The sequence below is a fragment of the Anolis sagrei genome, chromosome 1 (genome assembly GCF_037176765.1).
Source record: "Anolis sagrei isolate rAnoSag1 chromosome 1, rAnoSag1.mat, whole genome shotgun sequence".
Classification (NCBI taxonomy): Eukaryota; Metazoa; Chordata; class Lepidosauria; order Squamata; family Dactyloidae; genus Anolis; species Anolis sagrei.
The window spans coordinates 254,969,532-254,990,834 of NC_090021.1; the positions used below are offsets into that span (position 1 = coordinate 254,969,532).

Below are 21,303 nucleotides of genomic sequence, written 5' to 3' on the forward strand. Positions count from 1 at the left end.
ATTGACTTGATATCAATACAGAAAGACAGTAATGAAAAGCAATTTATGACAAACTTAACTTAATATAAAACAGTTTTACTGTACTATAAAAACAGTTTGTGAACGCAGCATGCAATTTTAGTTTTAAACATCTGCCAGGACCTTGAGTTCTGATTAACCAAGAGTCTACTGTACTGAGTAGTTCAACCTGATATTTTTTTCCCATTCTTTCTCATAATGTATTGCCTCAGAAGCACTTGTTCTATTCCAGAATGTAATTTATGCAAACTCCGTAGAATGGCCAATGACACAAATGAAATGAATGTGCACCCTCCCCTCCGCCCACCAGATTTCTCTGAAATTCAGAAAGGTTGTGGTAGATAGATGAAAGTTCCCTGAATACTGGCCTAGTCCTCATCAATGAAAAAAATAAACTGAAATAGTAGAAAAATCATGTTCTGAAACCCAAGCAGTTCTTCCTGTTCTTTGCTACAATGTTAACTTCAGTTGCTATACTATACTATGAAAGTTTCATAACACAGCTTTTATAAAGAAGCAAGATTTTTTTTTCTATTGTTGGGAGTCTAAAAAGGATCTAAAAATAAATATGGTTTATATGCCCCTTGATTTCAGTCTAAGCCTTTTGATAACACAGCTGGAGAGAAAACTGCATTGCAAAGGATTTTCATATTACATTTATTCTTTCAAACAATGTCATTCAGTTTACGTAAGAATGAAGCAAAGGGATGCCAGGCAGAATGAAATGCTGCCCTGCAGGAATCCTTAGTCAACCTCAATTACAAACCTGCATAGAGGAATAGTCTAGGAGGTTTTGATTTTTTTCAGTCCACAAAAACATTTTAAAATAATGAAAATAATCTCACCAGAATAGCACGAAATACAGTGGAGCCAATTCCTTCAGCCACTTCATACTCTCCCTTTTCATTAGGCCTCGTGAAATTATGTTCTCGTCCTGATCCAAACATCCTAAATAAAAAGATAAATCATGTAAAATTCATTTCAGCTATGTAATTAATTAATGCTTAAAACTCAGAAAGACTTTTAACAAAATCAGAACAAAGACAATCTGGTGCCTTTAGAGTTTGATTATATTTGAGTCTGATTACTTCAGGTACAATACAAGTGGATTACCCAAGAGTCAACTAAATCCATATTAATACAGAGCACATCTTCAGATACAGTAGTCTTGTAATCACTGTCAGGGATTAATATAAACTTTTAATGGGGAAACAGACTTTACATTCATCTTACATCTACTTATGTCTACTCTTTACAATGTGGATGTTGGTATATATTTTCTCCTTTTGCAGTGAACAAAGCTTGCTTCTGGACTACCCTGTGCAAATCTGCCCATGCCCTGAGATCCTCAAGAGATCCTCAAGAGAGGCCCATTTCCTTAGCCCCACCTCTGTCACAAGCTTGGTTGGTGGGAACAAGAGAAAAGGCATTCTTTTCTCAATGGCTACCCCTCGACTCTGCTATCCTTCCGGCAGCAGGTTACAACCTTTTTATTCAGGTAGGCTTTTAAAGAAGGAAATATTTAAGACCAAACCAGGGGGTACTGTGTTTTATGTAGTTCAACAGGTTTTTAATGGTTTAAATTATTTTAACTACTTATTTTTAGTAGTTTCCATGTTCAATCCTATGTTAGCATTTGTATATATTACAGGTTTTAAATTGTATATTGTATTGTTTTAATGCTGTTAGCCAATAGTCTCTTTTTAGACAGAAAAAGTGAGCTATAACAACAACAACTACAACAACAACAACAATAACAACAACAATACCCCAAGGGCATTTGAGCACTAGTGGAGAACTGGGGATATGGAAATGGCAGAAGTGTCTGGCTATGTCACTGTGACCAGATGTAAAACGATTAAATCAGCTGATAAATTCTCTGGAGGGCCATGGCAGATGATGCAATCATTTTGCATCTGTACACAGAGGGCAAGTCCTACAATTCGGTAACCCCACCTCCAGTCCTCCATCAAACACAGAACAGGCATGGTTTTTACCAGCTCTATTCTAGGTCAGGCAGGGTGACAATTTGCCCAATGTAGCCTAATTCCACAGGCAGAATGAATACAGGCAGTCCCCAAGTTACAAACATCTGACTTGCAAACAACTCATAGTTAAGAATGGGGGTTGGGGTGAAACAACAGGAAGTGAGAGAAATCTACCCCTCAGAAGGGAAATTCACTCCTGGAAGAGTTATCATGGGGGAAGGGGGCTCCACTGAAGCTTTATCACCAATCTTTGTTCCCACAGAAAGCCAAATTTTTCAAAATCCAATTATCACAGGGCAAAAAAGTAAGGGAAAATCTCCTGAACAGAGCACAGACAGCAAAAAAACAAACAAAACAACAACAACAACAAACCCCCCAAAAAACCCCACAATGGGATGTTAACCCTTCCCTATGCTATCCAAAACTTATGTTTATACATATATATGGATGGAGTTACACTTTAAAAATGTACCTGTTCCAACTTACACATAAATTGAACTTAAGAACAAACCTACAGAACCAATCTTGTTTGTAACTTGAGGATTGCCTGCGTACTGTATTGAGTCATGCAAGACTGTAGCCAATGCTATGTCCATACTGCTACATATTACCTAGGGGTGAATCTGCTACCTGACTACAAAACAACATAATCACAATGAACTCCACATTAATGAAAAAGTATTTTAAGTATTGCACAGAAACAGTCACACAAGCTACATATCACTACAATAATCTGACGTCAAGTTAAGCTGCATTTTATAAGAGAAAGGACAACACAGACTAATGCAGTACAAATGGTTATTAGCAGTGATTCGTAGAAGCATCAGTGTATGTAATAAAACACAATACCAACCTGCCCAACATTGTATTTGGTTGTGCAGTAAAAACAGAAGGATCTACAACAAATCGAGTGTTGTCCACTATAAGTGTTACTCGTTCAGACATCCGTATGTTCCGAGCTCCCTCTTTTGCAGTTTCATACACAAAAACCATTTCTCCAGCATTCTTACAGTTCCCATCTGAATTTGACTGGCTACAATTTCTATTGGTGTTGCCAAGACTACTATTAGAACCATTTGGTGAGGTTTTCTGAGGCCGAGGGCTGCTTGGTCGAGATGAGCTATGATCCTTTTCACGGTCTGAAATGAAAACCAATAAAAACAGTTATTGTGGCAGCAGGGACTCTACAAGGTTATGAGAAAAAGGCTAAGAAAAGAAGGGGGGGGGAATCTCCCAGCCTTATTGACCCATCTGTATTTTGGCTTCTGCCACTCCATGGAATGGAGTACCTTTGTTTGGCTGGGTGAAAGAAAGTTTTCTATAGATATCTACCTCTATGACTCCTGCTGTATAAATCTTTTGAATTGAAGAATGGATCTGGCCACCTTTTGTCTTGCTCTTGATCTCACAGTAATAATAATCACTTTAGCTTTAAACTGCTAGGACATCAGGAGGCTCCAGAAGGGTTCATGGGACACAAAAATAGTCTTGAAGCACTGCATGCCCACATCATACTAGGCAGATTACCAATACAGGTTGAGTGTCCCTCATCCCAAAGTTTTTGGACCAAAAATGTTAAAAAATGCAGTTTCTCATATTTTAGAATACTTGTATCTGCATGTATGTTGGAGATGGCACTCAAGATTGAACACAAAATTCATGTATGTTTCATATATACCTTATACACCTAGCTTGAAGGTATTTTTATACAATGTTTTTAATAGTTTTGTACATGAAACAAAGTTTGTGCACACTGAACCATCAGAAAGCAAAGATGGCACTATCTCTGCCTCCCATATGGACACTTTTGGGCTTTTGAGCATTTTGGCATTCCAGACAAGGGATGTTCAACCTGAACTTAACATTTCCCCACAGTTGGAACTCATCACATGAAATTGTGAACACAACCAGTATATAACTATTAACCTTTAAAAACATTCTAATTGGGGGAGAAATCACAGACCCAATATCTATGTCTGGGCTGGACAAAACACAGTCCTGGGGTCAGAAGCACCCCTCCAGCTGCTTTTGTCAATTTCAGACATCCTGGATTGCTTTTTTTCCTGACAAAACGCCTTTCTCCAATTCCCTTTTCAATACATTATGGGCCCTATCCTGCACAGTCTGATACCTCAAAATACCCTGTTTCAAAACCAGAACTAGACTTGTGTCTACTTCTGTTTTCTTCTTAGGCAATTTTTTTTCATGGCAGTCTAGCCAGCCCCCGGAATGTTAGAAGGTGGAAAATTGAGCCCCAGACCAGGCACAGTTATCTATCCCTCCTCCAAATCAAGGCCCAAAAAAGTATATATATTTCTCTTGGTCTCACCACCACTAAAGTCCTGTTTAATGAAAACCCAAGAGGATTTTCTTGGTAGATTATTCTAGACTTTGGAACTCATTTCTTTAAGAATTTTGTGTTTTTCAAAAAAGTTACTCAAACAAGTCTTTGGTATTTAAACAGTTTTTCCACTTCAGGGGGTTTCAGCACTAGATGGTTTTCATGCAAAATTTCTTTTCGCTACATATTTTGATGCATTTTTGTTTTTATTTATATTGTTAGCTGCTTTGAGCATCATTTCTGATAGAATACAAGCCTACTAAAAAGCAAAATACAACCACATATATACTTGAACACACAGTAGTACCAAATATTTTCACATATGAGACACACATAGACTTTAAACTCTTGCACTGTTTATGTTTGCACTTGATCTTTTTTTTTTACATGGAAGATGGAGACATGTAATGCCAATAAGTCTTCACAATTATGTAGGTTTTATATTTTTGAAGTATGTTTGAAAACTCCTCTAGATTTAAACATCAGACAATTAAAAAAATATGACAAAAATCACGCTTCTATTGTTTATAAAAAACACAAGACCATGCTGCGACCCCTTAATACCATGGGGATGGATCCTTAGGCATAAGAACACCATTACATACCTCCTTGATGTTGCCTTGTTGGTGAAGTAACATTTCTGATACATGGTGTGAGCTGAGACTCTAACCTTTCATGGGAGGAGTCACGTGATCTATCACTTGATCTGCGTCTATCACGTGACCTTTCATGCCCACCAGTAGCACCATGGAGACTCATTTTGCTGCTATCTCCTTTAGTAAGACGAGATGAAGTACTACAAAGACAAACACATGTTTATGTTTAGTTCAAGTATTTTAACTTGAAAGGTAGCCAATATATTCATGTGCAAATTTGGAATATTTTTATTTCCAGTTCTGTTAGCTGACGATTAGTCACATTTCGTTACTGGTACATGCAGACAAAAATCAATCTTTTGCCTGTATGTGCCTATTTTTGTGGTCACTGCAAAAGTATTCCTTTCACCTCTTCACAACAACCCAAGCTTCTCCCTGGACTCCTCTCCACCATAGACATCCTGTGCCTAATGGAGAGCACAAGGAATCACAGACGTGTGTAGCAATGTCCCATGGCCAGATGTGAAAAGATTACAATAGCTGCCCATATCTCTGTAACTTTAGCTACATGGACATAGTCTAAAACCTCTATGATCCTCTGCATTCTCCATCAGGCACAGAACAGGCATGGTGGGATTTCAGCAGCAGCTCTATAGTAGGGTAGTAATGCTCAGCAAAGCATAATTCTGCATGCAAAACCACTGAACTACACTGAGCTATGCTGGACTGCAGCTACTATTTCCTAATCTGGATAACATCTAATACAATTTCATCTCCTAAAGGGTTTAGAACAGTGGTTCTCAACCTTTTTAATGCTGCGACCCCTTAATACAGTTCCTCACATTGTGGTGACCGCCATCCATAAAATTATTTTTGTTGGTACTTCGTAATTGTAATTTTGCTGCTGTTATGAATCGTAATGTAAATATCTGATATGCAGGATGTATTTTCATTATTACAAACTGAACATAATTAAAGCATAGTGATTAATCACAAAAACAATATTTTGAGGGAGTATGGACAACGGATGATGGGATTTGCAATACCTTCAACCGACTCAGCTCTGTCTTCCACAGATCACTGACACCCCCCACCCACCCCCCCAATGAATAACAGATCTGGACCAGACTTGGCACAAAGAACCTCAATGACCAACAGAAAATACTGGAGGGGGTTGGGAGGAATTCACAGTGATTTAATAATAATAGGATCCTAGACTTGCAAGAGACCTCCAAAGGCCATCTAGTCCAACCCCCTTCTGTCTTCCTGCAGGAAAAGCACAATCAAAGCCCCCACAACAGATGGCCATTCAACCTCTGCTTAATAATAATAATAATAATAATAATAATAATAATAATAATAGGATCCTAGAGTTTGAAGAGACCTTGCGAGGGCCATCCAGTCCAACCCCCTTCTGCCTTGATGCAAGAAAAGCACAATCAAAGCACACCTGACTGTTGGCCATTCAGATTCTGCTTAATAATAATAATGATAGGATCCTAGAGTTGGAAGGAACCCGCAAAGGCCATCCAGTCCAACCCTCTTCTGCCATAAAGGAACACAGTTAAAGCCCTCCCAACAAATGACCACTCAGCCTCTGCTTAACAACAACAACAACAACAACAACAATAAAATCGTAAGGTGGGAGAGACATCCAAAGGCTATCCAATCCAACCTCCTTCTTGCATAAGGGAAATGCACCATCAAAGCACTCTTGATAGATGGCCAGTCTGCTTCTGTTTGATAATGATGATGATGATGATAGGATCCTAGAGTTGGAAGGGACCCCCAAAGGCCATCCAGTCCAACCCCCTTCTGTCATAAAGGAACACAATTAAAGCCCTCCCAACAAATGACCACTCAGCCTCTGCTTAACAACAACAACAATAAAATTGTAAGGTGGGAGAGACATCCAAAAACTATCCAATCCAACCTCCTTCTTGCATAAGGGAAATGCACAATCAAAGCACTATTGACAGATGGCCAGTCTGCTTCTGCTTGATAATGATGATAATGATGATGATGATGATGATGATGATGATAATAATATAATAATAATGGAATCCTAAAGTGGGAAGAGACTTCCAAGAGCCATCCAGTCCAACCTCCTTCTGCCATAAGGGAAATGCACAATCAAAGCACTCCTGACAGATGGCCAGTCTGCCTTGTCTTAATAATAGCCTTGTCTTAATAATAGTGATGATGATGATGATGATGATGATGATAACAATAATACAACACTTTTTCCCAGGTCATTCAGTAGTAGTAAAGAAAAACAGATCAAATCTTGTCAGCTCCCAACTGGCTGTTTCTTCACTGAATTCCTTCTTTCACAAGCCTCTATCCCACTGGAATAGTCACACTGTTGTAAATCCACTAACTAGATTCCCACTCTTATGTCCATAGTAGCAGGGTCATTATGCCTCTGACTCTTTACTAAAGTTTGAAACACCTTGGTTTTAAGACTATCCTGAAGTATGGTTGAATCTTATTGTGGCACACTGAAAAATAAAATGAATTGAGAAAAAGTATGAAATGTTTTTGAAACAAAAAAACATTATTTATGTCTTGAAACAAGACAAGACCTCACAACCTCTGAGGATGCCTGCAGGCGAAATGTCAGGAGGGAATGCTTCTTGAACATGGCCATACAGCCCAGAAAACACGCAATAACCAAAGACAAATTTAATTCAACATATTTTACTGTAGATAAAATTTGAGATTACATTATTTTACATCAATCTCACAATCAACTACTTTTACGGAAGATGAGAGTTAAAAATATTCCTATGTTGCTTTATTAGAAAAGATAAAGATTCATTTAATTTCTTAACTAAATAAAATTAAGATGATTACAAAGGACCCCAAAATGAAAGAGACCTCTTTAAAATGAAAATGTTAATTAACTAAGCTATTAAGTCACATGTGGCTGATGAAACTAAGAGTTATTATCCCTTTGAAAAAATAACAGCTAACACTAACATAAAACGAAAGCAATCAGAAAAAATTCTACACACGGCCTTACAAGCTCCACAACCTCTTCCATCCAAATGCTGACAGGTGTCTACATGGATCCCAGGACACATCCTTGTGCCATAGCTCCTGTCCCAGACTCACTTCAGGCAATTGTGACATCAGCAACAGACCCAACAATGTGTTTATGTCTTCCATGTTATCTGAATACCTGGGAGCCCAAGACTATTTCAGGAAGTTTTACATTCAGGTACCATTAACTGCTCAATATTCAGATTATAACACCTTTGGGGGAGGGAGAGCAATGGCTTGTCTTTTCAACAAATTAATGGGGTTTCAACACACACACTTTTCCTTGTTGGAAAATTCAAAAGTACTAAGAAAAATGTTTCTCTTCACCATATATATTAGACTGCTAGTTCGTTATGAGTTTTTGAAACAAGATCACTACAGCTCTCTTTCATTTATATGTGGTAAAAATGTAAAAAGTAATTATCATAAATGAATTTTTCAGAAGACTAAAGCTACATCAACCTGTTATGTAGAAAAGCAGCTTCAATTCTCAGATGCTAGACTGAAATATAAATGATGTATAGTATCATTTCAAAACTACCCATTTTGTTGAAACCTAGCTATTAACCAGCAAGGAGTTAAACAGGGACAACTCTGTTTCATTTTATTACTCCAAATTTGATACTTGTGCAGAACTTTATTTATAGGTCAACAATAGCGGTGGGGGTGGTTTGAAATTTTTCATCTGCAGCTGCCTCTGCTCCCTTGTAAACTTGCTTAGAGGGTTGAGATAGCTCAGAATAGCATGCAGGTTCCCCCAGGATGTTTTGAAGGAGACATCAGTGAAAATTTCAACTACACCTTATCTCAGAGGGATCATCCATGACATCAACATTTCTCCAAAACAAAGGGGCACTCAGAATCTAAACTTACATCAACCTTTAATTCTTCATGACTGACTCAGGTATGCATTCATTGTTACTACAATATGCTTAACAACAGTGAGAGTTACTTCATTTATAACGTAAGAAACTTATTCAGGAAAAAGTCTTAATGATGCCTAAAATAGAAACTGAACAGTATGATGACAGATACCTAACTTTTGTACACATTCTTTCTGGTATGAAAAATATACTAGAAACTGTAAGGAAGAAATGAAAGCATTACTTTGTCACAAAACGAACATATAAGCCACAAGTACACAACCTACAGCCTTCAGCATTCCTTAAAAGACCCTGAGAGCTACTGGAACTCCATTCAATTTCTCATATATCTTCAACATGGCAATTATATTTTTAAAGGAAAAAAAGACATCTTGTGAGAAAGAGATGTATTTATTTGTTTGATATATAACCTGTCTTTCTCCCGAGAAGGGATCCAAGACAGTTCTAAACGGAATAATATATCACTAGATATAAAGAAAGTGCATCAATCAGGAAGTTCTGAAGCATCATCCCTAAAAGAAGAAAGGATTTGTTAACAGAAGCATACAATCCTTTGTGCTTCAAGGGACACACCTGGGTGTATGCTGGATGCTGTGCGTGCACAGAAACACATCCCAATGCATGTGTACAGACATTTATTCATGTTCAGACTGCAGCTGGAAAAAAACTGGGGAAAAAGATGACCCATCTCCAACATTTCAGATATCAGAAAAGCTTTCCCCACTCCCCGCTAAAGCCTCAGCTGAACTTCAGGAAGAAGTTGGTGGAGTCCTACTGGCTTCTGGGTGCAAAAGGACTGGTCGTGGGATACATAATGTACAGTTCTGGCTGAGATTGTGCTATGGTGAAGCGTTAAAGCTTTTTCTGCAGGTAGGACACCTTACAACGTTCTTTTTCCTCAGTCACTGAGAGGTGTGTGTATGTGTCTCTACTGTTAACTTATGGTGACCCCATTAATATCATACTATTTTCTTAGACAAGAACAATGGAAAATATTGACCAAATGGTACAAAACCCTACTTAAATTAACCCATATCACGAAATCATCATCAAAATTATGTTGGCACAAATGCGGCGAAATTGGCTCTTTCACACTTATGTTGTGGGACCATAATAAGTTACAACAATTTTATAATATAATAAAGAAATAGATGGAAGAACTTCTAGGGGAAAAAGTAGAGTTGAATAAAAGGGATTTTTTATCCAGAAAATTGAGGGCAAGAGTAGCACTAATGAATGGGCAGATATCATAAAACATATGATAGAAGAGGCCCAATCAATAGTAGCCTTGGGCTGGAAAGATCAGGAAAAATGGGAATTTAAGAAATGGTTTGAATATTTAGCAGACTGTATGCTCCAGGATTATATTTGTGAAAGGAAGTTGAAACACACAACTAGCAGCTGTAAAAAGAATTGGGACTTGAAATAGGGAACTCTGATAGATAGAGTAAAAGGGAAAAGAAAATAGAAAGAACTGAATCATACCCTCTTCACAACGGATCAATTCAAATAATATCTGAAATGAAGACACAACCATTCCCAGTGGGTGGGGGTGAAAGGGGGGGGGGAGAGAAGAACTGTTAGTCACAAGGGGTGGATAAGTGTGGAACTGGGATTGTTAAGGTCAAGCAAATATGATACATTATATTGAGTGAAAATGTAAGTGAAATTTCATTATTTGGATTTATATTCCCCTACTTGTGTCTACAGTTAATTTCTTGAAAAAACATTTTCTTAGACAAGAAATACTCAAATGTGGTTTCATCAGTTTCTTCCACTGAAATATAACTCAAATTATCGAATATTCATTGAGGGTCTCCCATTCAAGTACTAATCTGATTCTGATTCTGCTCCAGGTGGGATCTGGAGCATTTCAGGTATTTAGGCCCATCACTAAGGCATATGCAGTGTTCATGAATATTTTAACATACTTGATAGTTATTTTAGATTGTTCATCAGAAAAAGTTTGCCATAAACAGAGATCACAAAATGAGAAAGCCATGACATTATCATGATCAATTCCAAAACGCATATAACATCAACAGGTATGCAACTATCTGGTCAGATCTTGATAGTAAGCTTTCATTGTTAGAGAAAAGTACCCTAAAATATAGCAGAGCATCCAAAATCAAACAGGATACTTAAAGTTGAGCAAGAGCTCACAGCTAGCAAAACATGAAGTGCCATGTGATGTGGCTGTAAAGAATTTAGAGCTTAGGCAGGCAAAGATGCAAACTCCAATCTTAAAAATCACAAAAGGTTTATTTACAATAATAAGAAATAAATGCATTTCTTAACAGTAAAGAACTGGGTCTAAACTACTCTAACACCTAAGTCTTCTAAGTTTTCAATAAGAGATAAAAAAACACCAATCACTACATCTCTATGACACACATGCAGGGAGAGAGATCTCAAAGCACACAGCACATGCTCAGATGCAAGAAACATAAATCAGATTTAAAATGGCTTGAAGTAGAAAAATATCCATTCTACACAACCAATCAGAATGAGCGCAGAAACAGAGTGAAGAAATAGATACATTCCCAACTGTCATCCAGGAGACATGGGGGAAGGGAAACCCTCAGTCTATACTAAACTAACTGCTCCTCGTTGAGGACTTGAGGCTTGGGCAGTGTGGGGTTGAATTCCAACATTCATAAACTTTTGGTTAATTTTTATTAGCTTTAATAGTACAGGATTTCATTTTCAGGGCTATTCACTATGGGAAAATGTAAACTTTTTTCCCCATTTTTCTATTTCTACTTTTTTCCTAAGGGAAAAAGGTAAATATATCCCACAATACAGCGTGGGCTGAACATCCTTTATCCAGAAACATTTTTTTCCTGTATTGTCGAAGGCTTTCATGGCTGGAATCACTAGGTTCTTGTGGGTTTTTTCGGGCTATAGAGCCATGTTCTAGAGGCATTTCTCCTGACGTTTCGCCTGCATCTATGGCAAGCATCCTCAGAGGTAGTGAGGTCTGTTGGAATTAGGACAATGGGTTTATATATCTGTGGAATGGCTGGGGTGGGGCAAGGAGCTCTTCCCTGCTGCAGTTAGGTGTGAATGTTTCAGCTGATCACCTTCATTAGCATTTGAAGGCCTGCCTGAGCCTGGGAAAATCTCTTGCTGGGAGGTGTTAATCTGTGCCTGGTTGTTTCCTCTCTGTTGTTTTGCTGTTGTAATTTTAGAGTTTTTTAATACTGGTAGCCAGATTGTGTTCATTTTCATGGTCTCTTCCTTTCTGTTGAAATTGTCCACATGCTTGTGGATTTCAATGGCTTCTCTGTGTAGTCTGACATGGTGGTTGTTGGTGTGGTCCAGCATTTCTGTGTTCTCAAATAAAATGCTGTGTCCAGGCTGGTTCATCAGGTGCTCTGCTATGGCTAACTTCTCTGAAAAAAATCAATACGGAAAAACGGAGATTCACCCACTCCCATGGCTTCTACCTTCACTGAGATTGTGTATCTCTGGCATGATGTGGTTAAAATCTGCCTGAACTGCAGAGGAAGCAAATCACACAAATGACTGCACTTGTCCCATGTAGACTACTGCACAAATAAAGCAAGCCTAAGATTGAATCGGACAAGCAATAGTGCTTGCACTGGAAAGGATTTTAATTTCATACAACATGAAGGCGCTATAATATCAGCAAGTCTAAGCAAGTTTTTCCTCATACAGACCACTAATATCTCGACAACAAAGACAGTTGTTATATGAAAATTAGAGACTAACAAGAATTAGATTAAATGTCCTAAAGACAAGGAATCCAACTATACACAAAAAATTAGCCCAAAAGTGAAGAAAGAAGGAGAAAAGAATTAGGTTCCCTGGGCCTGGAATACATTTCTTCACCTTTCAGGATGCAAGCATGAGAAATAGTTTATATTTCTATCCTTTTGAGAAAGTGTTTGTGGTATACATATTCTGTCCCAAACAATCCTCTGATGGTAGCTGTTCTTGATGACAAAAGGTGCCACATACTCTTACCAAAAAAGACCACAAATTATATAATAAGGCCTCTTAATATATTATGGGAAGAGACAAGAACATATATTTGTATAGTATCTTACTAATGACATCTCAATGTTTTTAGGCATTAGCAGTATGTCCTCAAATGCACTTTAACATTCATTTAGGATTGCTTGCACACCCTCATCTTTCTTTGAAAACCCTATCCTAGTTATACCCTATCTTGTTCATGCCCAGCATTATTTTATTATTATTATTAATAATATTTGCACTAAGAAGAAACACACTGGAACTGTGATTCTCATGTCTCTCTCTCCCATAAACCTACCTTCTACATTAAACAACATCCACCACTATGACACAATCAACAATGTATAGATTGGGCCCATCCTTTTGTGTAAAGTATAAAGATGCCCTCAGGTTGACTGATGAAAGAACTCACAAAAAAAACTACCCCATAAGAAGTGCATCCAATATTATACTGAAAGGCAGTTTTAAAAGGAAGATGGAAAATGCCTTGTTCACTCTGAAAAAACACTCAAAACTGTGAAATATGCCGGGAGCTGTTCAGGGTCAAGCTAGGGGAAAACTGGCTCTCCACTATGCTGTATTTATTATTATGGACCATTGCTTCATGACCACTAAGCTGCTTTTCTGGAAGTCATTTTCCAAATCTATAAGCTGCTTAACAAAGAGTTTTAGTGAATGAAAAATATCTCCCAACTGTATTGTGGGGAATAAAAAGATATCAGGAAACATGACATATACTTCAGCCAGGGAAAATCTAATTCCTTGAAATAGAACAGTAACAATCTTTCACATATTTCTATACTTAAAGAGTGAAATCCATTTAATGCCAGCCTATCCTGTCACTTGCATGCTCCCCCAAGTCTATTAATTGAGGGTTGGGAGTCCCTCTTGAAGTGAAGTTAGGTATCAGGAGGTTGCAGCTGAGGGTGGTCTGCTGAATAAGTAGAACCCTGTTCTATGTTACTGAATGTAACCATCATCTTTTGTACATTGAGATAAATCACTTGCTCAACAGTCATCTTACCCAACTCAAAAGAATAAAACACAGTCTTCTACAGTATATTTTTAAAAAGCAAGACAAGTTCATACATATGAAAATGTCTACAGTAAACATGCTTGATCCCTTAGATTAGGCATAGGCAAACTTCAGCCCTCTAGGTTTTTTGGGCTTCAACTCCCAGAAATCCCATCCAGTTTACCGGCTGTTAGGAATTATGGGAGTTGAAGTCCAAAACACCTGGAAGGCCAAAGTTTTCCCATGCATGCCTTAAATAATACCCTTACTACCCAGGCAGCCCTGTTCTCTAGAACAGATAATATGTTATCAAGATCTTTTCTTGAATGGCAAGATTTAAGGCTTTATCCACTGGTGCAGATTTACTTATGGAATGGCTTCTGTTAGAATCTTGGGCTTTTTCCATCCCCTCAAAGCCTGTCCGCTCCACTAGCTTTTTTTCTGGAGCATCTCCTCATCCCTAGGGAAGATGAATGCTCTAAAGCAGACTGAATGATAGAGCAGTTTGTAAAGAAAGGAAAATTCTATGTGAATTAACTTTTACTTGCACATTGTTAATGCCATTTCAAAGTTACCAAGTTCAATATCTTTTCCTGCCTTTCTTTTAAAAAAGTGGAAAAGAAAAACTTGTTTCAGTGTTTTGTGAGGAGAACCTAAATTACGTCCTTTTGAGATTTGTTTTCTCTTCCTCTACAAAGAATATGGCATATGTGCAGAGATTATTATATCAACAAATATTTGAGATATCATTGGCACAAAAGTATTACACAGGCAAACAACACTAAAACAACAGCACTGATAAAAATGAAATAAGTCTCTGAAATTATTATTTGTTTCTCTTTTCCCTACTGGGCTTTGACCACTTTTGATGACTGCATCACTTTCCTCCTACAGAAATCAATGGGTTGGAAGAGAGGTTTAAGTTCATGTAAAGATTTTCCACACAAACAATAGCCATGGGAAGTCAGGGATCTTGACTGTGCGGAATGTCTTCATGTGCACACATATATTTATTTTCATACAGAGAGATAATGAAGAAGGTGAGACTATGCAGCTCCCTACAAACATGATAAAAAACCATGGTAATTAACACCTACGAAGGACTATTTATTTTCATCCCTATCATTGAACACTGTCAAACCAAGGTGCTGTTCCAGCAGTCACCAGCCACCCCCTCCCCAATGCCAGAGATACAGCTTAATGGTGTAACATTAGAAAATGTTGATCATTTCCGCTACCTTGGCAGCCACCTCTCCACCAAAGTCAACATCGACACCAAAATACAACACCGCCTGAGCTCTGTGAGCGCAGTATTTTTCCGAATGAAGCAGAGAGTGTTTGAGGACCGGGACATCCATAGGGATACCAAGGTGCTTGTCTATAAAGCTATTGTCCTCCCAACCCTGCTATATGCCTGCGAAACGTGGACTGTCTACAGACGTCACATGCAACTCCTGGAACGATTCCATCAGCACTGCCTCCGGAAAATCCTGCATATCTCTTGGGAAGACAGGCGGACAAACATCAGCGTGCTGGAAGAAGCAAAAGCCATTGCAAAGAGCATTGAAGCAATGGTCCTCCGCCACACAACTCCGCTGGACTGGCCACGTTGTCCGGATGCCCGACCACCGTCTCCCAAAGCAGTTGCTCTACTCCGAACTCAAGAACGGAAAACGGAATGTTGGTGGACAGGAAAAGAGATTTAAAGACGGGCTCAAAGCCAACCTTAAAAACTCTGGCATAGACACTGAGAACTGGGAAACCCTGGCTCTTGACCGCTCCAGCTGGAGGTCAGCTGTGACCAGCAGTGCTGCAGAATTTGAGGAGGCACGAATGGAGGGCGAAAGGGAGAAGCGTGCCAAGAGGACCCCTGTCAAGACAACCCCAACCGAGACCGCCTTCCACCTGGAAACCAATGTCCTCACTGCGGAAGAAGATGCAGAGCAAGAATAGGGCTCCACAGCCACATACAGACACACAGGAATGTTGGAGGACAATCATCCTCGGAAAACAAGGGATCGCCTAAGTATTTTCATCCCAGATTCCTTTTCCTTGACAAATTCCTTCCTGACCTTAAGATTAAATTCACTTGTTTCTTTTCAACTTACAGTTTCAGTTCTGGGACAAAATACTCATTCTGCCCTATAATTTGCCAAACAAATCATGCTATAGAATCTTCTCACTGTTGTATGCTTTCAAGTTCTTTATGACTTATGGTGAGCCTAACACGGAATTTTCTTGGCAAGATTTGTTCAGAATAAGTTTGCCTTCCTCTGACTGAGATTCTGTGCCCTGCCCACTAGGTTTCGATAGCTCAGTAGAGATTCAAATCATGGTCTCCAGACACTGAGTTACAAACCTCTCTTCTCTCTTTCTCTCTCCAAGGCTGGCTGCTTCCTTGGGAAAGGGAGGTTGCTCCACGAGGGAAAGAGGCGACCGGCTTCCAAAGGAATGCAGCTTCCTTTTTCCTTTCTCTCGCCCTTTTGGCCAAGCGGGGGGCCTCTGCCCCAGTCCACACGGTTCTCTCTCTCTTGATCTCTCCTTTTCCTGACTTTTTGATCCTCCCAACACAGAGGACTGACAATACAAGCTAACAATACAGGTGGATCTAGAGTGTCACACAATGCAGTTTGGATCTGCATTAGAGAGCCAGTGTAGAGCCAGCCACACAAATGCACACACTCACACCAAACGGCAAACTCCTCTCTTCGATCCCGCATGCCACCCAAAAAGAAATCAGACTTCCCAACCTCTGAGAATGCCTGCCATAGATGCAGGCAAAAGGTCAGGAGAGAATGCTTCTGGAACATGGCCATATAACCACAACTTACAGCAACCCAATGATTCCGGCCATGAAGGTTTTCGACAACAAACAAAAAAAAAGGCTTCGCCTTCCTCCCTCTCCAGCAAAGCAAAGGCTGGACATCAGCAAAGGCAAGCAGGGCTGGAGCTCTCTCTCTCTCTCTGCACCTTGCTTGGTTTTACTGTTTCCCAACTATTTCGGAGCCAAGCTGGACAAAGGAAAGAAGATATCGGGTGTGGAGAGAGAAAAGGGTAGGAAGGAAGGAAAGGGAGGGAGGCAAGGGAGAGTCCCCCCCACCCCGGCCCACTGGGTAAGCAGCCCAACAGAGGAAATGGAAGGCCCTACTGTACCTGCAAACGCAGCAGCGGCTTAGGAGGCATTCGCAGGCGTGGGATGGCCTTTGGTCATCCTCCGTCGGGCTGCTGCTGGGCTGCAGCTGTTCCTGCAGGCCTGGAGGGGCCTTTCCTCCACCCCCGGGATGGAGGGCGATGGAAGGCCCTCCCGGGTCGGCTTACACAGTGGCGGGTTGGCGGGGCGGAGGAGAGGCACCCAAGGACACATAGGAACAGCAGTGGCCTAACGGCAGCCCAGCAACAGCCTGGAGGAAGTTTGCTGAGGTAGGCCAGCATTTTATTTTCGGCTGCCAATACGCCGCTGCTGTCCCTGTGGACCTGGGGGAGTGCTCTCCTCCACCCCCGCCAAACTGTACCCGGCACATAAGGTACCCCGGACTTTTGAAACAATTTTCAAGCGTTAAAAAGTCGTGTTACATGCCGGAATATACGGTATTTAACTCTTTTCAGGAAGATCATACTTTCCAAAAGGTTATTACAAATAACGTTAATGCCAATCAATCTCCAAGAGGATCACACTTCCAAAAGGCTATGGGAATTCCTGGTTTTCCAAAAGGAACATCCTAGACAAACCCTGTAGAAGTACTAGACCACATACCAATTTTGTATACTGCACAATGTATAACCGCTTACTATGTGCACAGTGATATAGGAAGGGAAAATTGCATTTGTTATATTATATAGGGCATACTTCCTTTTTAAAAAAATGCACATTTATACATTATAAATAATATAAACCAAATGGAAAAACAGGAATGACTACAAAAAAAGGCACTACTGAAAACTGCAAGTAATATTATTCAGTTAACTATACCTAGGAAGCATAGTATATAGAGGAATATCTCAGTTAAGGACATAGATGTGTTTCTTGACTTTATTTAACATATAATTTAGGACTAGAAGGAGAAAAAGAAGATCAGTTCAACATGTGTCAGCATAGTTCATCCAAAACTAACAGTGTGCACTTGTAAAATTAAACAAATTATTTTTGTATATATAAAAAACAAAAACATTTATAAACTTCTACAAACCACCAGAAAGCTTCTTCCAAAACATATCAAGAGATTATTATTTTTTCTTTCACTTTTCATATGATTTCCATTTTGGTGGCCAAATGAATAGATCAGTTTTCTTTAACTTACTGGGGATAACTGGTAAGACAGATGTACATAAATATTTATTTCCCATTTTCTCTCTATTTTGTTGTTTGTACATGCTCAGTAAGGGATTCCGGTGCTACCTGCCATGCCTACTATAGGCACGTATACATAGCAATAATAGAATTGCAGCATCTTTCATGTAAACTTCTCTGTTGTTTTGTAGCCAGGTAGCAGACTGACCCCTAGATAATATGTGTCAGTGTGGACATAACATGGACTACAATCTTGCATGGCTCAGCTCTGTGTACAGACAGTCTCCAAGTTAAGAAAAGATAGGTTCTGTAGGTTTGTTCTTAAGATGGATTTGTTTGAAAGTCGGAACAGTGTGCCCCTGTTCAGAAGATTTCCCCTCATTTTCTGTTCCTGTGATAATTGAATTTTGAAAAAAAATATGTTGTGGAAACAAGGATTGGTGCTAAAGCTTCAGTTAAGACATCTTTTCCCTGTGATAACTCTTTCAGGAGTGAATTTCCCTTCCTAGCAGTAGATTTCTCTCACTTCCCATTGATTCAACTATGAGTCGGTCTCAACTATGAGTCGTTTGTAAGTTAAATATTTGTAAGTCGGGGATTGCCTCAAGTTCTTATTTCTTTAATTTTTTTCTTCAGTCAAAAAATTCTAAAAGAAAAAATATACCAACAAGTTCTCCTGTCTTCAAAGAAATTCATTTGCAAGAAATAAAAGCTTTTGTTTGAAGGTAAGATTAAAATCACATGTTTTCATCCTCCCCCTTAATCACAGAGAGTGAGACTTCTGAGACAGTTATACTGACATAAAATTAACAATATGCATACTATATATTAATCTGATAAAGCATGTCATATCCACTGCTTTAGGAAAACAGCCATTTTACTTCCTAGCCCCACTGAAAACCTGCATCAATGGATACAGAGCTTTATTGTTCTTGTTGTGTCCCATTTGACTTATGGTGACTCTAAGGTGAATCTATCATGGGATTTTCTTGGCAAAAATTGTTCAGAGGACATTTGCCTCTGCCTTCCTCTGAGTGCGAGGTGACGTGACCAAGGTCACCCAGTAGGTTTCCATGGCTGAGGTGCTATTTGAAACTTGAGCCTCCAAGTGTCCTAGTCCAATACTTAAACTGCTGCATAGAGCTAGAACCATTCTTTGTAATGCTACACCAAAATATTTTTTAAATATATGCTTCTCTTGAAATGAGATGCAGACAATAAGTTCTATAAACTTGAGGAACCAAGATTTTATAGTACAACTTTGTCACTATATACAACCCTTATTAGATTGCTTGTACGTTGCAACTGCCTTGCCACACTGAATAATGGTACAACAGTATTTGCCAGCAGACTATACACAAAAACAATTTATTGCAAGCCATCCGATGAAAGAATCTTGATAAAGAGAAGTTACTATATAATATTACGCTCAGTCTACATAGAGATTCATAGGAAGATAAATATTAATTTAAAAGTAATCAGAGAATCTAAAAATCCTCACAATTTAAGGGGGGTTTTTTGTAGATAAAATTAAAAAAATCACTTCCTCAGCATTTTAAAGTCCTCCTGATGATGGTCATCATTGTGGGAAGAATTTCCCTCCACCTCATGTACTATAAAATATTCAGTATTAAAAACTGCAATAAGTGTTTTTAATCTGAACAATTTACACTAAAGACAAGCATATCAAAGAAATTGAAAAGCAATTATCTATGAAGATTACATATTTAATAAGCATAGTCTTTTTCATATTATCAGAAAATGTAACAGCTGATAACTCATATTATAACTGACTTTAATAAATAATTCCCATGGTTTCCATAGAAACTTTTTAAGTACCTGATATTTGAGTTGTCTAATGTCCAATTATATATGCAACTTGAGTAGATGTAAAGTTATACATATACATCTTTAAAAATGTCAAGTCTTTCAAAAAATAAAAATAAAGATTCTTCCTTGGAGTAAAAAAAATAGATCACTAGTCAACTAAACTTTATAAACAACCCTTTCTGAGAAAAAAGGACATTCAAAAACATTTTTAGTTTTCAATTCCAAATAAACTAAGCTAACAAAATGCAACTTCCAACCAGAACAACAAATTGCAATTACAGTCTTTGCTTTTGGCACAAAATTTATACACAGACACCAAAGCACACACGCCTACTCTTTGTCATATCCGACACTGAAACAGACCAGGCTACACAAAGAACAGTTCATCTCCTTTGTATATTCCAGCCCTCACTCATTGCTGCTCAGATTATTGGATTATTAACGGTTACGCACCTGCTTTCTGTGTAAAACATGGAAGAAACACAAAAACACGGGGAGAATATTGAACCCAATGTACAAAGGAAATCTGCTCCTTTCCGGGCGGCAGGTTTGGAAGTCAGCTCAGCATTCTCTGGCATTACTTGCTAAGTTCAGCATATTTGCTATTTCTATCCTCTTCTCAATACTCCACGCATCATTAGCTTGCCTCACTTTTAAGCATCCTCTTTTCCTCTCGTTCTCAATGGTAACAATCCTGTTACCGCTATTCAGTCCATTAAGTGCTCAGAGAAGCAAGCCCCCTAGATATTAATTCAATTCATTTTCGCACAGCCACTGACTCAGCCACGCACAGTGCAGTACTGACGTCTGACCTCGCAGTCTCTTGTAAGCTGAATTCATGCTTACCATTTCCTCATCTCTAAGCAGCTATTGGCTAGCATATTTGATGGACAGTGCAAGGAACACATACGACAAGAGCTGCTGTGTATATTGCCATATGCCATCTGTGAAGCTATTTCTAGTCCTGAAAGCTTGTCAAATTTCAATAAACTAGCCAAACATCTGAAAAGGTTTTTCTGTCACATGTCTTTCATGCCAATTTTACAGACATTCAAGGCAGTATAGTCCATCAATGGACTTCTTTCAAGACCTCCTGGTTTTTCTGGACAGGGACTCAGATTTAAAGGATTTACGAAAAATCCATTATTATCCATTTAAAAGATAAAAGAGAAATATAATAGTCAGAACTCAGCTTTTAAAACTGCAAAGCTAAAACCAGCCCAAACTGCAACTGTTCCATGCGCAACATTTCTTTCATAATTAAATAATGCTTCTGAGCTATACCGCTGCAGATCA

General features: G+C 38.8%; 1 protein-coding gene across 3 annotated transcripts in view; it reads right to left on the reverse strand.

The window, feature by feature from the left end:
• Positions 1–21,303, reverse strand: part of BTBD10 (BTB domain containing 10) — a 45,852-nt gene that overhangs the window by 6,381 nt on the left and 18,168 nt on the right. For 2 of the 3 annotated variants that reach the window (XM_060766777.2, XM_060766784.2), the window contains 3 exons: positions 4,953–5,143; positions 2,860–3,145; positions 864–966 (listed from right to left, as the gene is read on the reverse strand). In XM_060766777.2, coding sequence (XP_060622760.2) covers positions 864–966; positions 2,860–3,145; positions 4,953–5,143 — 580 coding nt within the window. Of the gene's footprint in view, positions 1–863; positions 967–2,859; positions 3,146–4,952; positions 5,144–20,460; positions 20,835–21,303 lie in introns of those variants that run through there. The other variant, XM_060766772.2, reaches the window with a different exon arrangement.